The sequence below is a fragment of the Accipiter gentilis genome, chromosome 18, assembly GCF_929443795.1.
Source record: "Accipiter gentilis chromosome 18, bAccGen1.1, whole genome shotgun sequence".
Lineage (NCBI taxonomy): Eukaryota > Metazoa > Chordata > Aves > Accipitriformes > Accipitridae > Astur > Astur gentilis.
In genome coordinates, this window is record NC_064897.1 from 15,424,847 (window position 1) to 15,444,964 (window position 20,118).

General features: G+C 38.8%; 1 protein-coding gene across 1 annotated transcript in view; it reads left to right on the top strand.

Moving 5' to 3' along the window:
- Positions 1 to 20,118, top strand: part of MICAL3 (microtubule associated monooxygenase, calponin and LIM domain containing 3) — a 184,541-nt gene that overhangs the window by 66,817 nt on the left and 97,606 nt on the right. Inside the window, exons 2-6 of the mRNA XM_049821547.1 lie at positions 9,886 to 10,261; positions 16,452 to 16,659; positions 18,196 to 18,312; positions 19,012 to 19,113; positions 19,675 to 19,830. Coding sequence (XP_049677504.1) covers positions 9,998 to 10,261; positions 16,452 to 16,659; positions 18,196 to 18,312; positions 19,012 to 19,113; positions 19,675 to 19,830 — 847 coding nt within the window. The 5' untranslated portion in view covers positions 9,886 to 9,997. The remainder of the gene's footprint in view (positions 1 to 9,885; positions 10,262 to 16,451; positions 16,660 to 18,195; positions 18,313 to 19,011; positions 19,114 to 19,674; positions 19,831 to 20,118) is intronic.

The window sequence follows — 20,118 nt, forward strand, 5'->3', positions numbered from 1 at the left end:
ATGACCGCTGAGAGCTTTGCCTATTAAAGAGGCGTATGTAGATGTCTTTCACAAAAGCTGCCTTGGTGGGGGCTCTCAGACCTGCATAAGGTGAAGGGGGTGCTCGTGCCCTCTCACGGAGTAACTGTCTCTGCTAGATAGCTGGGAGGTTCAGCTAAGGGTATCTCAGGTCCCCAGATATCCTTGCAGAGGAATAGCCTTTATCCAGAGGAGGATGGAATTAAAAAGACTAGGCAGAAAAGTCCTTGAGGATGAAAGGTAAAGAGAGAAGCTTTTATGTATGCTCACTGCTAGGAACAAATTCTGCTGAATGGCATCCTTACACTTAGATTGGATTAAATCTCTGACTAATTCATACCAAGTCTTTTCATGTCCCCACCAGTGCAGCTGTATTTGAGCAGACTAGTAATGTCTGCCTCTGGAAGTGATGACTGCCATCTTATTTCAGAAAATGCTTGCCAAAGCCTTCGGGAGAGTAGAGTAAATCACAAAACTGCCTCCACCTCTTTCCTCTGTAACTGATTTCCTAACAGATCTTCATTTGCTTGAGGCATTGAGCCTGGCACGGTCTTTGCTGAGGGAGGCATCTCCTGTATATTCATTGGGTGGCTGGAGGGGAATCTCTATCTGGCAATTGAAACTGTTTCAGCATTTACTGAGAGTCAAATGTCCAGCCAAGTGAGGAACATACTGCCTGGTTACTATTTTTAAGCTATGTAACAGTATGTGCAAATTATATTAATTTATGTCCAGAGTTGAAAGTTTCATGTTACAAGTTTTGGTTTTGCCATACTCTTCCTATAATCTGGATTACCTTTCGAGATTTTGGTATATTTTGTAGCATGAGAAAATACAACTTCTTTATTTGACCTGTTTGTCATAATTTAGCCAAAATGTTAAACAGGTTATTTGCTTACAATATATTCCTGTCTCCTGATAAGAGCTTTCCTTCTACCGATGAGGAAAATGAATGATGGGATGCATTAGACGCACAGGATTGTGTAATAGAGATGAATTTTCATTAAGCTGCTAGATTTGATCAGTTGTCATCTGACAGTCTTACAGTGAAGTTTGTCACTAAGGTTGGATTTTGCTTTGCTTTTTTCAATTATTATTGTTGCTAAAGATCGCAGAGCATAACAGGGTGGGTATTCTTGTCTTTAGAAGAGGAAAGATTTACATGAGTAAATTTATCAAGGGTTAGTACTAAACTTAAAATATTGTATAATTAAGAACTCCAAGATGTAAGTACAGTAAGAGAGTGCTTTGAGGAAAGGCTAGGATAACAGATGATTTTTTAATTTTTTTTTTCCCCCCTCTGAGGATAAAAACATGTCTACAGGAACTTAGCCTGGGACACATTATAGAAGAGGTTTGTGGGACCTGTGGAATAGACCTCAATTAAATGATCTAATTTATGAAATAAAAGTTATAGGATTATTGTGTGTGTTTTTTCTTCCTGTGATCTAATGAATTGGGATTTAGCATTGTGTCCGTTGAACTTGTTCAGTATGTTTTCTGTTATCTAGAAGCCCCATGCCTTAAGAATCTAGACAAATAAGTTCTACCATGAAAACAAGGCGTAGCTCCGTACTGAATCTGCCAGTCGTTCCAAAAAAAGAAAATTCAAAACATGATGGCAACTAGTCTCTGGTTCACTTCAGATTCTGCTTTGTGTCCTGTTCAAACTCTGTTCAGTCAGTAGTGGTTTTGCTGAAGTGTGTAATTCTCTGCCGTTGCAAAATGAAATTAAATTGCTTAATTTTATATTATGGTCTAATCTAGTGACTAATGTAGGAGGACAATACAGGCCTGTGGTGGCCTGTGGAAGGAGCATCAAGGAACAGCCTGCTGCATCTGCCCTAGATTGAGTTCCTTGCCATTGCCATGTCTGATTTTAGATATTTAGAGAGACTACACAGCACACATTTTCATGCACAACTTTTAAGGAGAAAGGAAGGCTAGGTGTAGTGCTTTGAGCTACATGAGTAGGGTACACCAGTCAGTGGTTATAAAGACACTGGGATTTTCTTTGGCAGCAGTGAAGCTTGAGGGAGTTAGCCTACTGGTGGAGCTTGGGGTGTTGGCCATGCATGGGTTGGGGGCAGTGGCAGATTGGGGCATAGGACAGCTGGGATATAGAGTGCTGGATATATTAACAGTGACAAGTGAAGGCATGCGGCAAGTAGTGAGTAAGGTGCTGGTTCTCATCTCCAGATGAATCCTGGAGATGATGTTCCTGGTTGGACCTTTCTAGTTAAGGAAAAAGAGGTGGCAGTTCTGAAGGTTTGGGTTTAAGGTCCAATTTCTTAGGTGTTTTTTGAGCTCTGCATGTATATTTTACCTGGCAATTATAAAGGCTAAGGTTGCACCCACAGGTTATAGTATGGTCCCAGCCCTTCCTGGACTTTTCCTAGAATAAAGCTTGGAATTAATTTTGGTTTTGAAGTTCAACAGCCTCTAAATGAAGTGGTTTGTGGGTTGGAGAAATCTTTACGGTTCTTTTATTCAAATGTCTGTTTACATTGGTTTCTTGGCTGCCAAGAGAGTCTTGTAAGATCTACATTAAGAAAAAAAAAAATTCCAAAATGTTGAAGTCCGTCTGCTTTCTATATTCAGTCTTCCTCGACAGAAACAGGATATACGTGCATTAAATAATATGTTTGAACTGCTCTGTGCAGTGTACTCAATTTCTGATGCCATAACTAGTTGAGTGTGTATGGAGGGTGGGATTATGAATCTTTTAATCCTATTTTCTAACTACCTTCTCTTCTTCTACCACTTCCTTTTGAGGAAGTGCCTGCCTCTTTTCCACACCCATAACAGCTGAGAGTTGGAAGAAGTGCAAATAAAACTTGCTTTCCCATGTTTTTTAATGTCTGTAACTGGAATAATTGTTCTTTGTTTTGTGAGAGTCTGGTGTTTACCAATCCACTGAGGACTGAGCCTTGGAGTTAAAAGTCCACGCAGCCATCTGCCTTGATTAGAATAAGTGCTGGCACAAATGACCAGTCTTTTGAGTTTGCTTCTGAGGTGCGAAGCTGTTTCTCTTGATAACTGAAATGAAGGTGGCTTTGGCAAGTTCAGCCTAGTTAGGACCCCGTGATTCTATGTGACTAGTAATCTTTGACCTGTGTAAGGCAGAATTAGGTAATAAAAGGGAGAACTGAAGCACCTAAGTGGAGACAAGTGCATGTAATACAAGGCCAGCACATACTACATTAGATGCTAGACCTTTTAATTTTTCAGATTTCATAAACCATTTACATGCTCTTTAAAGAATTGTAATTTTTTTCCTTTTGTCACTTGCAGATTATATGGTTGTATCTGTCCCTGTTGATTATCTTTGCTGCATTAACTTTTGTGATCGTTGCAGTCTGTTTTGGTACCAGGTTCTGACAGAAGCCTTCACTTAAAAAAATGTGTTTATATGAGTTTTGTTAGAGAATTTCTTTTATAAGATTTTTTTTTTTCCTTTAATATAAATATAGGCTCTCTATTTTCTCACTGTTGTGGAATGGCTTGGGGTGATCAGAGTGCTGGCAGAACCTGAAGGCCTCAGAGGACTTGGTTCACTGGGCTGCCGAGGTTGTAATAGTGTGTTTGTAGCCTCCACTCTTCGTTCTGCTCAAAATTTCTAATTGGTTCAGAACAATGGTCTTATTCTCTAATGGTCAGTAAAGCTTTTCTGAAAATCTCCTTTTCTTGTGGCATAGCATGTTGGCTCAGAAAGATGAATCAATCCACGTCTTGTATGTCAGAAAACCACGTCAAAATCTGGTATGCCTTGCTGTACTAAGGCAACTGATTTGTTTTATCCCCATTTGAAGTCATGGAAATAAAGTTCTGTGACAGTGTCATTGCATTTATTTCTTAGACGCCTTTTCTTTTGTACAGGAGCTTTCCTCTGGTTATTGGATAGTGTTCGAAGAACTCTGAGGAAGTTGAACTTGTAAAACTGGGTGGAAGCTAACTTTAGGATGGGTTTCTATGTTGAAATTTAACACCAGGAACAGCTTCAAAGCACTTCAAATGAGGGAATGACATTCAACCTTCTTGCCCTGTGAAGTGGAGTGAGAAGCCTCCATGTGCTTCAGCCTGCTAGTGAAGACACCTTCACCTAGTGTGAAGTGATTGTACACTTACCTTAGAAGTGGGGTATGTGTTGCTCATCAGAAAATACCCACCATTTGACTGCCTACAGGTGTGGCGTATGGTCTTTATGGGAAACGCTTGTAGACGCTTGTAGCAATACAGGGCTCCCTGTATTGAACCAGCCAGATTTGTGTTTTGAGGACTTGTGTTTTCTCAGGAGGTTTTGTGGGAGATACATGGATTTCACCACCCAGATAATAAATAGAGCCTTTGCTGTCAAATATCATTGGGTTTTGGGAGGCCTGTAAGGAGAAGCGTTGCTCATGTGACTTGCTGTGTTAATGACTACACTCCAAAAAGTTTGTCATGAGATTCTAGTGGGATGTAGTACTTTTTACCATTGGAATAAAAGCACATGTACTTTTGAGAAATAAATTTTCTTTTACTGTGCTTGTAGGCTACCATGTGGTTCTTTACAGCACAGTGACAGTTCCAAGATGTAAAGAATGTCCTCAGCTTCCCAAACACACAGCTGATGAGTTGGTGCTAGGTGAGAAGGGATCACTGCATTGGTTACTAGTCACACGATGTGAAGATTTGCATTATGAAGAATCTCCCTAGTATGTGGCTGTGTCAGACATTGAAGCTAGTAGCTCTTCTTGAATCTTATCTTACAATATGACAGCTATGCAGATGGCCTACTATTCCCTTATCATCTTATAAGGGGGCAACTACTTCTTCCTTGGTATAATTTCCTTTTTTTATCATCCAATGCAGAGAGATGATCTGTTTCTTGGTCTCTTTATTTATGTTGGTGTTCATTCAGTGTAGGGACTCTGCTGTGATCAAAGGGTTGTATATGACAGAGCAGCAGAATAGTATGTTTGTTGAATTCATGTGGATAAAAGGTTTTTTTTGTAGGTCTGATTTTTTCAGTACTCATGTTATGGCACTTAAGAAATGGTTAGTAATAAACAACGTACACATTTTACTTCAGTACCTTGATAAGAATTTGGGAACCAAAATGTTATCTGTAACTGCTTCTGTATTTGTATGTTTCCATGTTCTTGGATATAATTTGCATTTCTTTTCAAATCATTACTGGATTGAGTTTTTCTTGATGTGAGAATTCTATTAACTATTTGTAAATGTGCTTTGACCTTCTCCTTAAGAATGGGTTCTTGTATTTGCAATCAAGTTCATATTTGGTCTCTCTTTCTCCCACTTTTGTCCTAGCTTAGGAGGGAGGGTAGACAGGAAAGAGGGGGGGACCCAAAAGACTCACTCCCATATGGTGGGCAGAAGCCCAGCAAATCAGGTTTGATAAGTGTATTAAAACAGAAACTTGTTTTTGCCAGCATATTGGTTTGAGTGTTGAATTTTATGAACGGGAGCAGATCTAAATACTATCTTAAAACATACTGTGGACAGCGCTGACCTTCCTTTTTTCTATCTGGTATAAAAGGGAAGCTGCAAACAATGGCAACTACGCCTTTGTCCTCCTGCTTTCGCATTCTTTGTCTGCATAATATGGAGCCAAAATAATTGCCAGTTTTGGCTTTAGCTTTTCTTGTCAAAGTTGTCCTCTCTTTGCCATCTGTTCCAGTCTTACTGCTGCCCTAAAGCTGCACTTTTTGATACCCATGATCAGTTAGTCATGAACATATTGTAGCAAAGTCCTTTTCTTTAGCTTTAGGTAAAAATAAAATAAATCAAATCCTGGAAATGAAAACAGAGCTTTTTCATTTGTTGGAATAAAGACTTTTTTTTTAGTGTGGTTTCCTAAAGAAGGGAGGCTTACGGGATTCAGCTGTTTGTCCATCTGCTTTTCAGTTCATCCTTAATAACTTTTGAACAATTTCATCCAGATTTGACAGGGAGTAAAAGTCTCAAAGGTAATTGGTTTCCTACAAGAAAACTGGAGGCTGGGTGGAGGAGGGAGACAAAAATAGGTGTCCCCACTGTCTGCAGCATAAGCTTAACAATAATCTGTGCTTAGGCTTTTGCTAGCCAAGTTGCAAGTGTGTACTGGCTGCCTAGGTACTGCGGTAATCTCAGAGTTACCAGAGCATGTTACTGAGTCTTGTTTAGGCAGAAGCTGGGGGGCCATGAAAGGGAGACAAGGGCATAGGGAACATTGCTGGGGAACTGGAAATTTTAGGGAAAGGATGAAATCAGTGGAAATTGGGGCTATTGGAGCTATCAGTAGTTTTATGATTGATGAACTAACTTGCTTTCGGATTCCATACGGTAGTAGTGCAGTTTGTTGATCTCTGACTTCTCAGAGATTTAGCTGTTAAGGGTACATCTGTCGTGTTTGCCTGGCTGTGAAGTAACCAAAATGTAAGAAAGCATTTACATTGTGCTCAGAGGAACTCGGCATTCTGAAGTGGTGCTGGGCAGTTACTTTGGCAAATGTTTTAATCACTCAAAATGCTGTTTTAAGCTAGACAGAACAAGCTGTGAATTTAGATGGAATTAACTCAATAGTTTCTGCTGGAAAAAAATGGATAACAATGCTGGAAAATACATTCCGATAATATTTTATTTTTCCAGGCTCAAGCCATTAGTTGAATGAACACTTTCAACAAAATCAGGATGGAAAACGTAGGGGGGTGGCACCTATAATGGGGGTTTATTGGCCAGGAATATAGGAGCCCTGCATTTGCAACACTTTCTGCAGGAACTTGAATTTGTACAACCAAATTCATTATGTGTATCATTTGCAAAATCTCTTCCTATCACTTGCATTTGACAGAAGTAGGGCACTGGACTTTTCTTTCTCGTATGTGCATTTGTATTCCTGCATCCGTGGTGACTGTGGGAAGGAACCACCACCTGGAATTATTCATTGCCTGTGTTGTCTTTCATTGGTTTCTTTTGTCCTGGGCAAGCACTGGAGATCCTGAGCGTACTTGCAGTCATGAGTCAGTGACAACCTCATGCTATTATTGTAAATAGCAACATGAACACTGTTCTTGCACGCGTTTTTTTCACGGGCTTTGTCTTTCTCTCCCAATAATCCAGCCAAGGAATTTACAGAGCTTCTGAGTCAGCAATCAGCTGCCTCGAGACAAAACATGCAGGGTACTGCACACTTGCAGAATAGCCAACAAGGCATGCAAATACCCTGGAAACCTGGCAAATAATTCTTGCCTGTCCTTGCTTTCCGCCTGTAATTTCCATGTTCTCTGATGTGTTGCTCACGGGTTCCAAGTGCTTTGGGTGTTTACATCAAGAATGCAGAGTCCTGGGGAGTGACTTATTGCGTTGACTGAAGCCTCTGTATTTGACCTGTGGGCATAACTGACTTCACAGCCTGCTTGAAATGGGATGTCAGCAGAACTGCTATATTAATGTGCTGCTCAGGCTGCGCTGTGTAAAATGACCTGCTTTTGCAAGTTTGTCTCCTGGCTTGGGAAACCTTGAACACAAAGCTGTAAGTTCCTGTAATGAAAGTAGGTTGGATTTTTAACTTCGGGATCTCTCTGAGCAGTGCAGATCCAATGCCGCTTTGCTCCTTTGGTGAAAAAGTACAATAGAAGCAAGAGTAAGAAGTAAAACCTATGTTGCTCTTATATCTGGATATATCAGTAATGGACTGTGGACTAACAGACTTAAATAGCCACTCCACTTAACTTAGGTCATATAACTTCTATTGCTTTTTCTTACGAAGAGTCAGTCACCTGAAGTGCTGGTGTAAAGTGAGTGTTTGGATGGTAGAGTGGGTGCAAGAGGTGGGGGAAACATAGCATAAAATAGTATTTGACTTGTGACGTGCTGATTAATGAGACATGTGACTTTAGAATGTAGGTATTTTATTGTGTCTGTATTGCACAAACAAACTGAAATTACTCCTTCAGTGTAAGAGGTGATTTGTTGGATCTTTGTAACATTCTTCTTGAGAACAGAAGAGGAGACACAAGCTTAAAAGCACAGTGTGTTGGACCTCTGCAGTAGTGCAGTGGTTACCCTGAGGTGCAAGCCTGGAGCACATTTCCAGCTTCACAGCAGTGAAGTTAAGATTAAAAACAAGGAAAGCAGTTATTCCATCCTGCTTAGTAACAAGTACTGATATGGACATGGCATCACTATCAGCCAGTTAGAAAAACAGCTTCATGTGTCCTGAGTCCTCTGAGGCATTTGTCCTAATAAAGTCAGACTCACATTCTCCAGTATTAACCTATTGTTATACTATGGCTTCTGTAGAAAATTTTATTTTTATTTTTAATAACAGTGTGTGGCTGTATGTGAAGGTTTCCAGGTCTCCTTTGCTATTTCTAAACATAAGCAATAAATACCATGATAGGGTGAAATGCAGGAGTGCCCAAATAAACTGCTGCAGAGCTGTCATATGGAAGGGGAAGAGACATGAGCTGTACTGTTTGACTTGGCTTCCTGTCTGCTGGAAGCAGGAAAAGAGCTCGTGAGAATCTAAAAAGTTTTATCCGAGTCCACATATTTCCTTTCTTACCTTAATACCCTTTGCAATAAAAAACAAAGGACAAAAAACACCTCCGAAATGCTTTCACTTCCGTAGTTCCCGCATATGTTCCCATGCTGCCCTCCTATCTGAAGACAAACAGAACTGTTCTTTCTTAGAGAGCAGAGCAATCTATTATATGTATGTACTTAGTATTATGTGTAAAAGGAAGAAAGAGATTTATTATATATAAAAGGAAGAGAGAGAGGGAGAGAAGATACCTACTCTTTAAGCAAAATTCTGCTGTTTGTGATCCAAACAATTCTGTAGGTCTCCAGGCTGCTTCTGAGGGATCCCAGAAAAGCAATTAAGAGTAGCAGACCTCCTGTTAGCATATTTAATCTGCTGAGGACCCCAACTACCACCTAAAATTTTGTATGGACCTGCATATCAAAAGGAGTTGAAAACCACAGAATAGAGGAACTACTATGAGAATCTCATGAGGATCATGCATCAGCCACATTTCACTCTTACGCTGCTTGCTTACTGACAGGAATATATGCATATACTTTACGTAAGGCAAATGTTTATACAGCTTGATGCAACACAGATGAGCGGGGGGGGTTTTTTCCAGTCTTGACATCTTTTCTTAAGCATTTGATTGCTATTAGCAGGTTTAACTTCTTTCTAGGATTGCAGTAGCCATCACTGGGTTTGTTATGTCACTGTACAAAAGCAGTGTTTGGAAGGACTCTGACAGAGGTATCAGCTTGTGCTATACCATCTTCTTTCCTCTTCTCTATTTATCATGAGCAAAGACACGTGTCCTTTTATAATGAAGGAACCAAAACTTATTTTACTGGTGGAATACCAACTCTTTGGTGTACTGTACTTTGTGGTAGTAGTGTTTTTAAGACCAGCATGTAACCATTGCTGTTGCTGTTACCACAGTGATCTGGTTATCACCGTGACTGCACCATTAATAAGACTGTATCTTTTGTTTTAAAACCTAGGCTTACTTCCAAACATCACATAACACCTGCCAGTTTACTTGTAACTTCTTTGCTGTTTATGTGAAATGAGTTTTGATAAAACTTTCTAGGGACTGGCTCGGGTTAAAGTATTTTGTGATTGTACGGAGGAGAGATGTCCCACCGTCTGCAGTGAGGCTCAGTGAGCTTTGGAAGGCTCTGCTTCAGTCAGCTTGGGCAGGAATCCTTAGGATATTGATCAGTTGACTTATTTAGGACTGATGTGTTATTAGTTACTGATAATCTGGGCTCTCAGTTCAGCAGCTCTAGACAAAATTTTGGGAAGGAAAAAAAAAAGAGCAAGCTCAGTTACGTTTTCTTTTTTTTATTTTATAGGTTAATAATGCTTGTAAGCCACAGGTGAAAGTGGCTCACCAGAGCAACATCAGGAAATCTGGCAGACTGGAAGAGAACAGCTGCCCTCCAGGGCAGCTGCAAAGTGTGAAGCATGGAGGAAAGTAAGAATGAGAAGGTGAACCAGGCTCATGTTCTCTTCGACAGATTTGTCCAGGCTTCAACCTGCAAGGGGACTCTCAAGGCTTTCCAAGAGCTCTGTGACTATCTGGAACTAAAGCCCAAGGACTACCGTTCTTTCTATCACAAACTCAAGTCCAAGCTCAATTACTGGAAAGCCAAAGCCTTGTGGGCCAAATTGGATAAAAGAGGCAGCCATAAGGACTATAAGAAGGGGAAAGCATGCGCCAACACGAAGGTAAGAGATTTATTCACAGTGGTCAAGACAGCTGTTACCCAGTTTGTCTCTGGAATGCACAACAGAAATGTCTGGGTGTAGAAAGATGTTTTCCTGGTGTCAGTATAAGCCCAGGCAAGATTCAGGAACTGTTCTCACACGTACTATTTATCATATGGTCACAATCAAAAATTGCGTTTGTTTCTACCAAATTTGACTGCCCACCTGAACAGGGGAAGCCAAATGGAAATCCTTGGGAATGACCAGAATATTTGTAATTTATTCAGGAGAAGCAGCCTGCAAGTTTCTATTTTTTATGTTTTTGTGGCATATATACTATATATGGCTTAGAAAATCTTAATTGGTAAACCTTTAATCTTGGTACACTTTTCTTTTTTTACATTTGTTTACTTGGCAATAATAGGGACGTGAAATTTGCTGTTGGGGTTGAGATACAAAATATGTATGTTTGGAAATTTTCAATTTTAATTTGAAAATTCTCATGACTTTCTCAAGAAAAGTGAGATATCCTACCAATTTGGCAAAATATTCTATTTATCATTATTTAGACAGTAATCATTTGTATTCCAGGTTCAGAGAAGAAAAAAAATGCTGTGGAAATCTAAACCAATTCCTTTTAAAAGGTTGGTATGTGTGGTATTTACTGCAGGAATTCCTGCTTTTACACACACACCAAATTTTTTTTACCTGATTTATTGTGAGCTGGGTTTCTGTGCTGCACCCTTGTTGGACTGTACAGTATGAGCTTATTTATTTGTTTTGTTGTTACTGAAAACAGTTCTTTATGTCATTCATCGAAACATGAATGGAATAGGTTATTTTTGCAAATAATCATACACTCTTCCTTTTTTAAAAAAGGAGGATAGTGCGGAATATGATAAAATTAGAACAGGATTCTGTCCTCCTTCATTGAAGACAATAGATGCTGTTTCTTCTTTTGAATATTCACCTTTTGGGAGAAGGAAATATCTTAATAGGAGGAATTAATGACTAATTCCTCAATAGAGAACTGACGGGGAAATATATCCTGTTTAGGATATGTCAGTCATTTCAGATCTGTGAGCTGAAATTTAATTCCCAACTAGATACTAGAAAGTTATGTTAATTTTTTGATGGTTTATTCTGTTTCACTTTCCAGTGGCTGTTTTCATATGGAGGGTGGCATTTGTAATTAATTACTACAATTACACTTGGAAGAATTACTAATGGACCAAGGTGCGCTTGTCCTAGGTCTTGTAAAGATAATGCTTTCCTCAAAAAGTTTACAATTGGTACATCAGATGTTAGATAACAGGTGCATATAGATTAACTTGAAAAACAATAAAACAATTGGGCACTGTTGGTAATCACGGTGTACAGTAACTTCAACATCCCAAAAGTCCAACCACTGTTAAGGTTTACATTTTTCAGGCAGCATAAGAAAGGAAGGACTTACAGGAAGACAAATGTAGTGATTTTTGCCTATATTTAGGAATAAACCTTCCAAGCACTATGGACATCATGAAGAAAAATTCAAAACTGTTTTTCTGAAAACTCGGCTGCACTTTGCATTCATTGGATTCGGGAATTGCTCTTATTTTGAATGAAACATGATGGGTAGAACTGAAATAGGGTGTTAAAAGGCTGTGAAATGAAGACAGGTGGCCTATGTTTTAATGAGAAAGACTGAGGAAGCTGTGGAAGGATGTAGAGGTAACTTATTTGAAGTAACAGACTAAAAGAGTGATTTTGCATCTGGGTTCTGAATATATCTTGGTGTGTAAGACTATTTGTTAACACTGAAGAAAAGGATGCTTTGTTAATAGAGGTGCAACATGAAAGAAGAGATTTAATGGAAGAATAAGTGTATGACTTGGATAGTGCTGGATTATGAGGATGTACAAAAAAATAGACATATGAGTGAAGGTTGACATCTAGCTGTGAAAGGCATTCAGAAAATTGATTGTGATGCTTATCTAGAAAGGAGTTGGTGAGGTGAGTTTAGAAGGGTGGTAGAGCTCCATTTTATCATGTTGGGTTTAAACTGACAACTAGGTAGCCGTGAGAAGATGTCAGAAAGGTAGAGATTTTAGCTTGGACAAAAAGTAGTCCACTCTGAGTTGGAAAAGTTCTGTGAATCTAAGCACTGACAAGCTGATTGAACCAGTACCCGTGAATGAGGTGATGTAAAGGCAAATTGTAGAGGAGGAAGATAAAGAGGCGATGGGCAAAGTCCTGTGGGAAGTTGGCGGTGAGAGGAGTGGGAGAAATGAGGGAAGTCCTTCAGATAGCACTCTGAAAGAATAGCTGAAGGCATAGAGGAGTACTGAGTCTTAAAAGAAATCAGAAGAGGACATGCTTTGAAGAAATATATGTAGCCAACTGTCTATGAAACATCTCTTCAAGTGCAGTTGAAAAGTGGGTAAAAGGGGTAAAGCATACTGGGAGTAATGTTTGACTAAAGAGTTTGCTAGAGATTTTGTACAGTCCAAAAACTTAGCCTATTTTGTGCACCAAAACCAAGCTAGAGAGAGAGAAACAGGATCAAGAGAGTGATTGTAGAAGTGGCATGTGGTGATCTTGGAGATGAGCTGGTGGTGAGATAAACAGAGAGACTCATGCTGTCATGCGTGACTCCCTCAATGAGAGAGAAACTTCAGAACTTGCTGGTGTTTGTGTGAAGGACCGGAGGGGTGGGAGGGGGGAATGACTGCAGTGGACATGTCAGCGGTTACACTGAATTGGTCTCTACTAGAGAAATGGGAGGGCTTTTTCCATAGCTGCTCTCCTGTGTGGTGGCTGACAAGAAGAGAGTAAAGGAAAAGAAGACGATGAGTGGAGGCAAGTCAGAGAGTAATTTGCCAGTCTTTCTAAGAAGCTGTTGGTGAGGTGCTGTATAGAAAGACAAGTAAAAAGGGTGGATGGTGAATAAATTAAAGGTGGCACCCGCTTCTGCCCCAACCCAAAAAGATATAGGACTGTGGATCTGGGATTCATGCCATTTTGAATAGTGAAATTAGTAGTTGAAAGTGAAATATAGTTTGTTTTCCCCCCCTGTTGTTAGTATGTCTTAAAAGAATATATACCTGTGATGATAAATGATTTTTGTATGCCTTTACATATAAACTTTGTTGAAACTTTTAATGTAAAGAAATGATAAATATGTGTATTCTTTTTATATTTTTCATATATGTTTCTGTTAATTACTTGTTTTCTCTCCTAATAGCATCTGCCATTAAATGTTTGTAAGTAATTCCTAAGAGTTAATTGTAACTATTCAAAGTAGAGGCCTTTTGAGAACTGAATCATATCTGATTTGATGTTTCCTATCTCACTTAGTTTTATATCCCTAATTTTTAAAGTAATTTGAAAACCACTGATTAAAAAATACAGAAACTTAAGTGGGCATGTGGAGATGATAGAATTTCAAATAAAGGTTAGGGTTTTACCCATGTTATCAGAACATAAGTCAGTCATTTCTTTAGGAAGCTCAGCTTCTATACACTTGAACATATAGTAGTTTTGAAGTTCTCATCCTCTGTAGCATAGCTCTTACTTGCCCATTTAAAATTTGGGCAGGGATGAAGTGCCGTGACTGGAGTTGGGCAGTTAGTGCATCACATGGCCAGCATCTAGGTTAACCAGAATTCAGATAATCAGCATTCATGAAAGCAAGACTTGGACACGATGGGGTGTTCAAATGTGAATAGTTACAAGTGGTGCTTTCTCTTCATTGGTTATACAGAGAATACAGGATTTCAGTTTGCCTGTAATACTCCATTACCATGGTGGTGCTACTGAAAATTTAATATAATCTGTCTGAAAGATCTTGAGCAAGAAGTGTTTCTGAGGAGTGAGACAGCTTTAGTGCATGGAGTTGCAGCAGTTGCTTGGAGTCATTGAGGGGAAAGGGAACAAGTAACAACAGTAGCTGCCTTTACTTGGCTGTACTTGGCATCTTGTGTAGTTGCTGCCTGTAACAGTATCAGAAGGTAGGTTTCTACAAGAGATCCAAAACTGGAAGAAGTATTAGTGGTGGAAAAAGGAGCAGAATCTTCTCTTCTGTTTTTAATTGTGCTTAAAACTTGCTGTGTTTTATAACAACATAATCTAATATTTTTGTGATGGTAAAAAAAATAGCAACTTTGACTATGACTTACTTCACTGAGTATCATATATTTTACATTCAGAACATCTAGAGTCTTAAACATAACCTAGATGTTGTTAGCCACATCCTTGTTTGGGGGTAGGGGGGAATGTTATAGAGAAAAAAAATGTTTTTACATTCTGTGACAAAATTACAGGCAATTAATTTATACTTTGATTACGTAGGCCTGAGTTTGAATAGTCTGATTTTAGTACAATTAATTTTCTGTTGTGTACTCCATATAACTATTTTATATGGGGAAAGTTATCAAAGAATAAAAGTCACCCAACTCAGTGTGGTCTTGTTGTTTATTGAATTCAGTCTCTCTGAAGACTGTAGTTGTCAGGCGAGCAAAATTATTACCTGGATAAATATAATTAGAAGTTTTAAAAAAGAAAGATTAAGTGGTATTTGAGAGTTATACTTACTTACAAAGAAAACAATATTAAATTAGAAGAATATATTAGATACTAATTGATTATCCCTTTCAACAAATGACAAGTTGAATACCTGTTCAATATACAAGTCTGTTTAGGAATTTAATAGCTCAGTGGTTGGGCTTGCCTTTTCTCCCGTATGCCTTCAGGTTCCCGAACCTACTAATGAAGCAGTGTTGTTATTCTTCCCTTCCCTTTCCTCTAGACTTGGACCTCTGCCCTCAGATTTATGTGACTTCTTATCTTATACAGTATTCTTACTTTTAATTTGCACGTCAGTTGTTATTATTTCCACTGTTGTAACTTGTGCTGTTTTATTCATCATTCAGGCTTTACCTTTGCAGTTTCACATTATTTGCAGAAATTATGCCCCAGTGAATAACTGGTGAAAATGTGGCGACCTGTAAAAATTGGTATATGGAGATGACCAACGAAAAAAGAGCTTTGCTTTGGGATAGGCTGTTTATCAGAAGGTTAGGTTCAGGTTAAGGTGTAGTACACTTAAGAATTTCTTGAAGAGCTTTATTATCCAGCCATAAGGGTATGTAAAGATCTGGAAAATACTCAGATGGCAGCAGCAGTCACCACTGTAGCACGGTCTTTATTCTATGGGTCTGGTTTATACTTAATAGAAATCAAAGTATAAAAATAACATGACAAAATGGATTGTGTACTATATTCCTGTGAATGCACATATCCATGCCAGCTTTCTTTGTGGACCTCAGTTTCTGTGGCTAAGTGTCAACTGACTAGCTTGGCCTTTTAATCTTAAAAGAAATGATCTTGCTGTATCATTTTTTCTCAGAAAGTACTTCCAACACTAGGTACACAAGTATTTTACATTCTCAGGTTGTTTATTAGCCTCTGATAGTGTTTGTGAGTAGAGTGGAAAAAGATATGAGAAGATCAAAGACCTTTGATATGACAAAGGTTAGGTTGGAGAAAACATTTTGATAAAAGTTGTCTAGTCACACAAAGTTTGTATTTACATCATGTTTACTTTCCCGAAGTTTCCTTTGCTGCAATAGCATAAGAACCAGCATAGGTTAGAGTGCTCTGACTTGACTACTGTCTGTCCTACTCTAAATGGTGATGTTTATGAAAACATTAGCATCTCATGTATTTATCTGCTGTAGCTATTGCTATGCTACTCACTGATGAGGAGGAATTTTTAGAGATACTGAAGACTTTCTCAAGAAAGGCCATCTCAGGCTTTGGAAGATGAGAGGAAATCTTGTAATAACTTTTTTTTTTTAAGCAAAAATTCAATGGGTGGAATAGGAGAGGGAGAAGCCTTCAGAAATATTGCTGTTCTCCATATGCTTATATAGCTTGGAGAGTACACCTTGGTAGTTTTTCTTAAAACAAGGATTGCAAACAGGCAGTTTACTTGCTTGCTTCTCAAACTTCACTGCTCTGTGATATGCTTTATTTTCAGGTTGCAGTTACTGCTTTAATATGTCAGTGGCAGAATGTGGCAGGTAACACTAGAAAGACTGATCTGAAATTTTAATTTACGTTGCAAAGAGCACTTACTCCTAAGAGCTGTGGGATGCTTGGAAGCTGTGGTAAAAATATCTGTTTCCTCCTAGGACTGTAAAGTTACTCTGTGCTGGTTGTTTTGCAGTGTCTGATAATTGGGGCTGGACCCTGTGGCCTTCGTACAGCCATCGACCTGTCATTCCTGGGAGCCAAGGTGGTGGTCATAGAAAAGAGGGATGCCTTCTCCCGCAATAATGTGCTGCATTTGTGGCCATTCACCATACATGACTTGAGGGGTCTTGGCGCCAAAAAGTTTTACGGCAAATTCTGTGCAGGATCCATAGACCATATCAGTAAGTACAGCTGCTGCTAGACACATCAGCACTTGTTCTTCACAGGAGACTTTTCCCCTGTGAGGTGAGGGCATGGGGTAACTCATTAAAATTCAACCTACACCAATCACTGCTCTCAAGTCCATAGGGTACAGTTCAGCATTACCTTTGCATCATGCATTTCGGGCTAGACCTAGATGTGAAAGAAATACATTGTGTTATGAGATTATCATACATGCAATGTATATCTATCTTTTATACCTTTCCAAGGCATATCTTTTTCTTACACTGAAAAAGTACTTTTAAGGCTCCAACTTTTAAAAATGGATAATTGTTGTATTTTTGCTGTTATATTCCTGCAGCTGCTACATTATTCTGTTTCTCTTGAGCACTGTAAGCAACTTGTAAAAAAGAAAAATTACGGAACGCTTTTGAACATTCTTGTGAATGTTGATCTGGAAAAAGGAGGAACAATTTTGGCTTTGTTAATTTTTGGAATAGTGATGTTGATATTTTCAAGAACACTGTCAGCCTATGAATAAGTTTTGATTAAATAGAGGTTTACATATTAAAATTGAGAATAATTTTGTTGATTCTCAAATTCTGTGAAATCAGTCTCCTTTGAAAGGTGAACGCTTTGGTGGAGCAGGAGTTGTTATTTTCCAGTTTTTCTTTTTTTTTTTCAAAAATTTACTGGATATTGCACAGCCAGGTTTTGCCCACCAGTCTGTGTTCTCCACTGGGCATAAGTGGGAAGTGCAAAGTGACACAAACATAGTAGATAAGATTTGGCTTGCTTCTTTTCCAAAGCAAAAACTGCTTGCTTTTTTTTTGGGGGGTGGGGGGGGTGGGGGGGGTGGGCAATGAATGCTAAAACTAGAAGATTTTTGGAACTTCAGTCTTGCAGATTGCTTTTTCCTTTCTGATTTCTTGTCATTTTTATTATTCTGGTACTTTATGCATGTTGTCTTCTTTTGTATCTCAGCACAGCTGAAATTCAGTGTTAGGTGGAGCATTTTTTCATTTCGGTATCTGAAATATGACAGCAAGGTGTCTTCCTTCAAATTAATAGAGTTTACACACTGTCATTTTCATACCCACTATCTACGTTAACTGAAGAGAAAAGAGGTGGTGAGGAACTTGCTATGCTCTCACTAACTCAAAGGTGTTAGGATGAAGGTGCAGTTCAGTATTACAGCTAGGCTGATCAAATGGCTAGTTGCCATCTGTGACAAAAGTGCAGTCCTGCTTTTGCTCTCTTCCCTCCCTCTCCTGCAGTGCATGTTCTGGTTGTATCCCTTGTTGCTGAGTTGTTGTTGATTAAAAAAATTATTTACTTTTTATTCTTTGAAGAGGGCTGGGTTTTCTCAGCTGTATAGAAGTTTCTTGGTGTGCTGTGATATTACACGCCAGTGCTGCCTGGATGAAGTGCTGAGAACACAGTGGGAAAAAGACAGTAGCAGCTGGCCTTTAAATCAGTTTATCAGTAATGTCAGAGATGCATAGGCACTTGTACTCTTTTCTTTTGTTTTTATTTATCATCTGCTTTTTTTGCAGGCATCCGTCAGCTCCAGCTTATCCTTTTGAAGGTTGCCTTGATCTTGGGAATAGAGATCCATGTCAATGTGGAATTTCAGGGGCTTGTTTATCCTCCAGAGGATCAGGAGAATGAAAGCAAGTAGTATTGAAACGGGTAGTAGAGAGAGGGGAACTTATGGTAGAATACACAGACTCCTATTCCTTAACCCTGCTTATGACTAAGTCCTTTCCTCATGCTCCATTAATAAGAGTAATTATTAATATGCTTTTGCTTGAATTTTTAGTAGGATTTATTTTTTCTAGTGAAGAAACCAAATTGGTTACTATACGAAACAAAATCACCTGAAGTACTACACAGAAATAGACCGAGACACAGTAGATCGTAATTGCTCCTGAAATATTTAAGCCTATTGCACTTAGAAGACACCTTTTTAAAACAACTCATTTCCTTTCATTCACTGAGGATATATATATCAGTGAATGATCCTTGTTATGCTTTTTGTATCTTTGTGAAACCTGTTCTCTGATCGCTATGGGAGATGGTAGCTTACTTGTTTTTTGGCATCCTATTAATTGAATAGATAGTGGAGAAGCTATAAAGGTTGTAGTGATCCTTAAAGGTAATAGGGGGCTTTTTAGAGCTGTCTTTGCCTCTGATTCATGCAGAGAGTGGCTGTGCAAGTCAGCAATAGCCCTGTCAACAATATAGCTGTCCTGCAGTGTACCTTAACTGACCGTGTGAGGAAGGGATTATAGATAGTAAGAAGTGGGTTTATGTATTCGTTCTATTATGAACATTGTTTATATTGTCATTAACATGGAGTTTATCAACAGGAATAGGTTGGCGTGCATTGGTCCACCCCAAAACCCATCCAGTGTCTGAGTATGAGTTTGAAGTAATCATTGGAGGGGATGGCAGGAGGAACACCTTAGAAGGTAATGGTGTGTCTTTAATTCGCTTTCAAACAGAACTACTACTTCAATTAGTTAGAACAAAAATGGCCTTTAATATCCCAGTGAAAATCTGGAAAGACATTTGACTAGTGAAAGGGAGATTAAAAGTCCATGTAAAAATCCATTTGTAGTAAAGACATGTGGATTGTCTTTTTCCTATTCCTATCTACTAGCAAAGGAATTAAGTGTTTACCTGGATAATTTTTCCTACATTTTTTCTTTAGTTGAGTAGTGTTGTAGCTCTTTTTTGGGAGTAGAAGTTGAAGTGTTGAATATTATTCTGTGTAGTATAGAATTCTATCTTAATATTTTTGATGCAAGTTGCAATTTTTGGAAAGGAGGTAGGAAAGAGGGGAGCTTTTTCCCTAAACAAGAACTTTTATTCTTTTGATGAAGCAATTGTTGCTTTCTCTGTGGAGGCATTTGTAATTCATCAGATCCATTCTCCCTTTTTATTTTGTGAAGGCACCTGTCTATGGCATGCTGAGCCTTTTCTTAAGGTGTGCTCTATTTTTCAGTGTTACTACTTTCCCCTTCCTGTAGGGTTTCGCCGAAAAGAGTTCCGTGGTAAATTAGCAATTGCTATCACAGCAAACTTCATCAATCGCAACACCACAGCTGAAGCCAAAGTAGAAGAGATCAGCGGTGTGGCCTTCATATTCAACCAGAAGTTCTTCCAGGATCTACGAGAAGCCACAGGTTTGCCAGCAATTGCCAGATTCCCAGTGAAAACTGTCTCTATTATTACAATTTTGTAACTCAGGTATCATGCTTAATCAAAAAATGAACATCTTGTGCAAGGAAGTTAGTCCTTGCTGTCTCTGAAATCTGACTTCCCCATTTTTACAGCTGTTCTATACAGGTGTACAAAGCAGATGTGTATCATTCAGATGTGTGTCATTTTTTGTTCAGAAGTGGAGAACTAATTTCCCTGATGGTTTTCAGGAAATCTGAGCCCTAAATAGGAAAAGTCTGAATCCTGAGTTC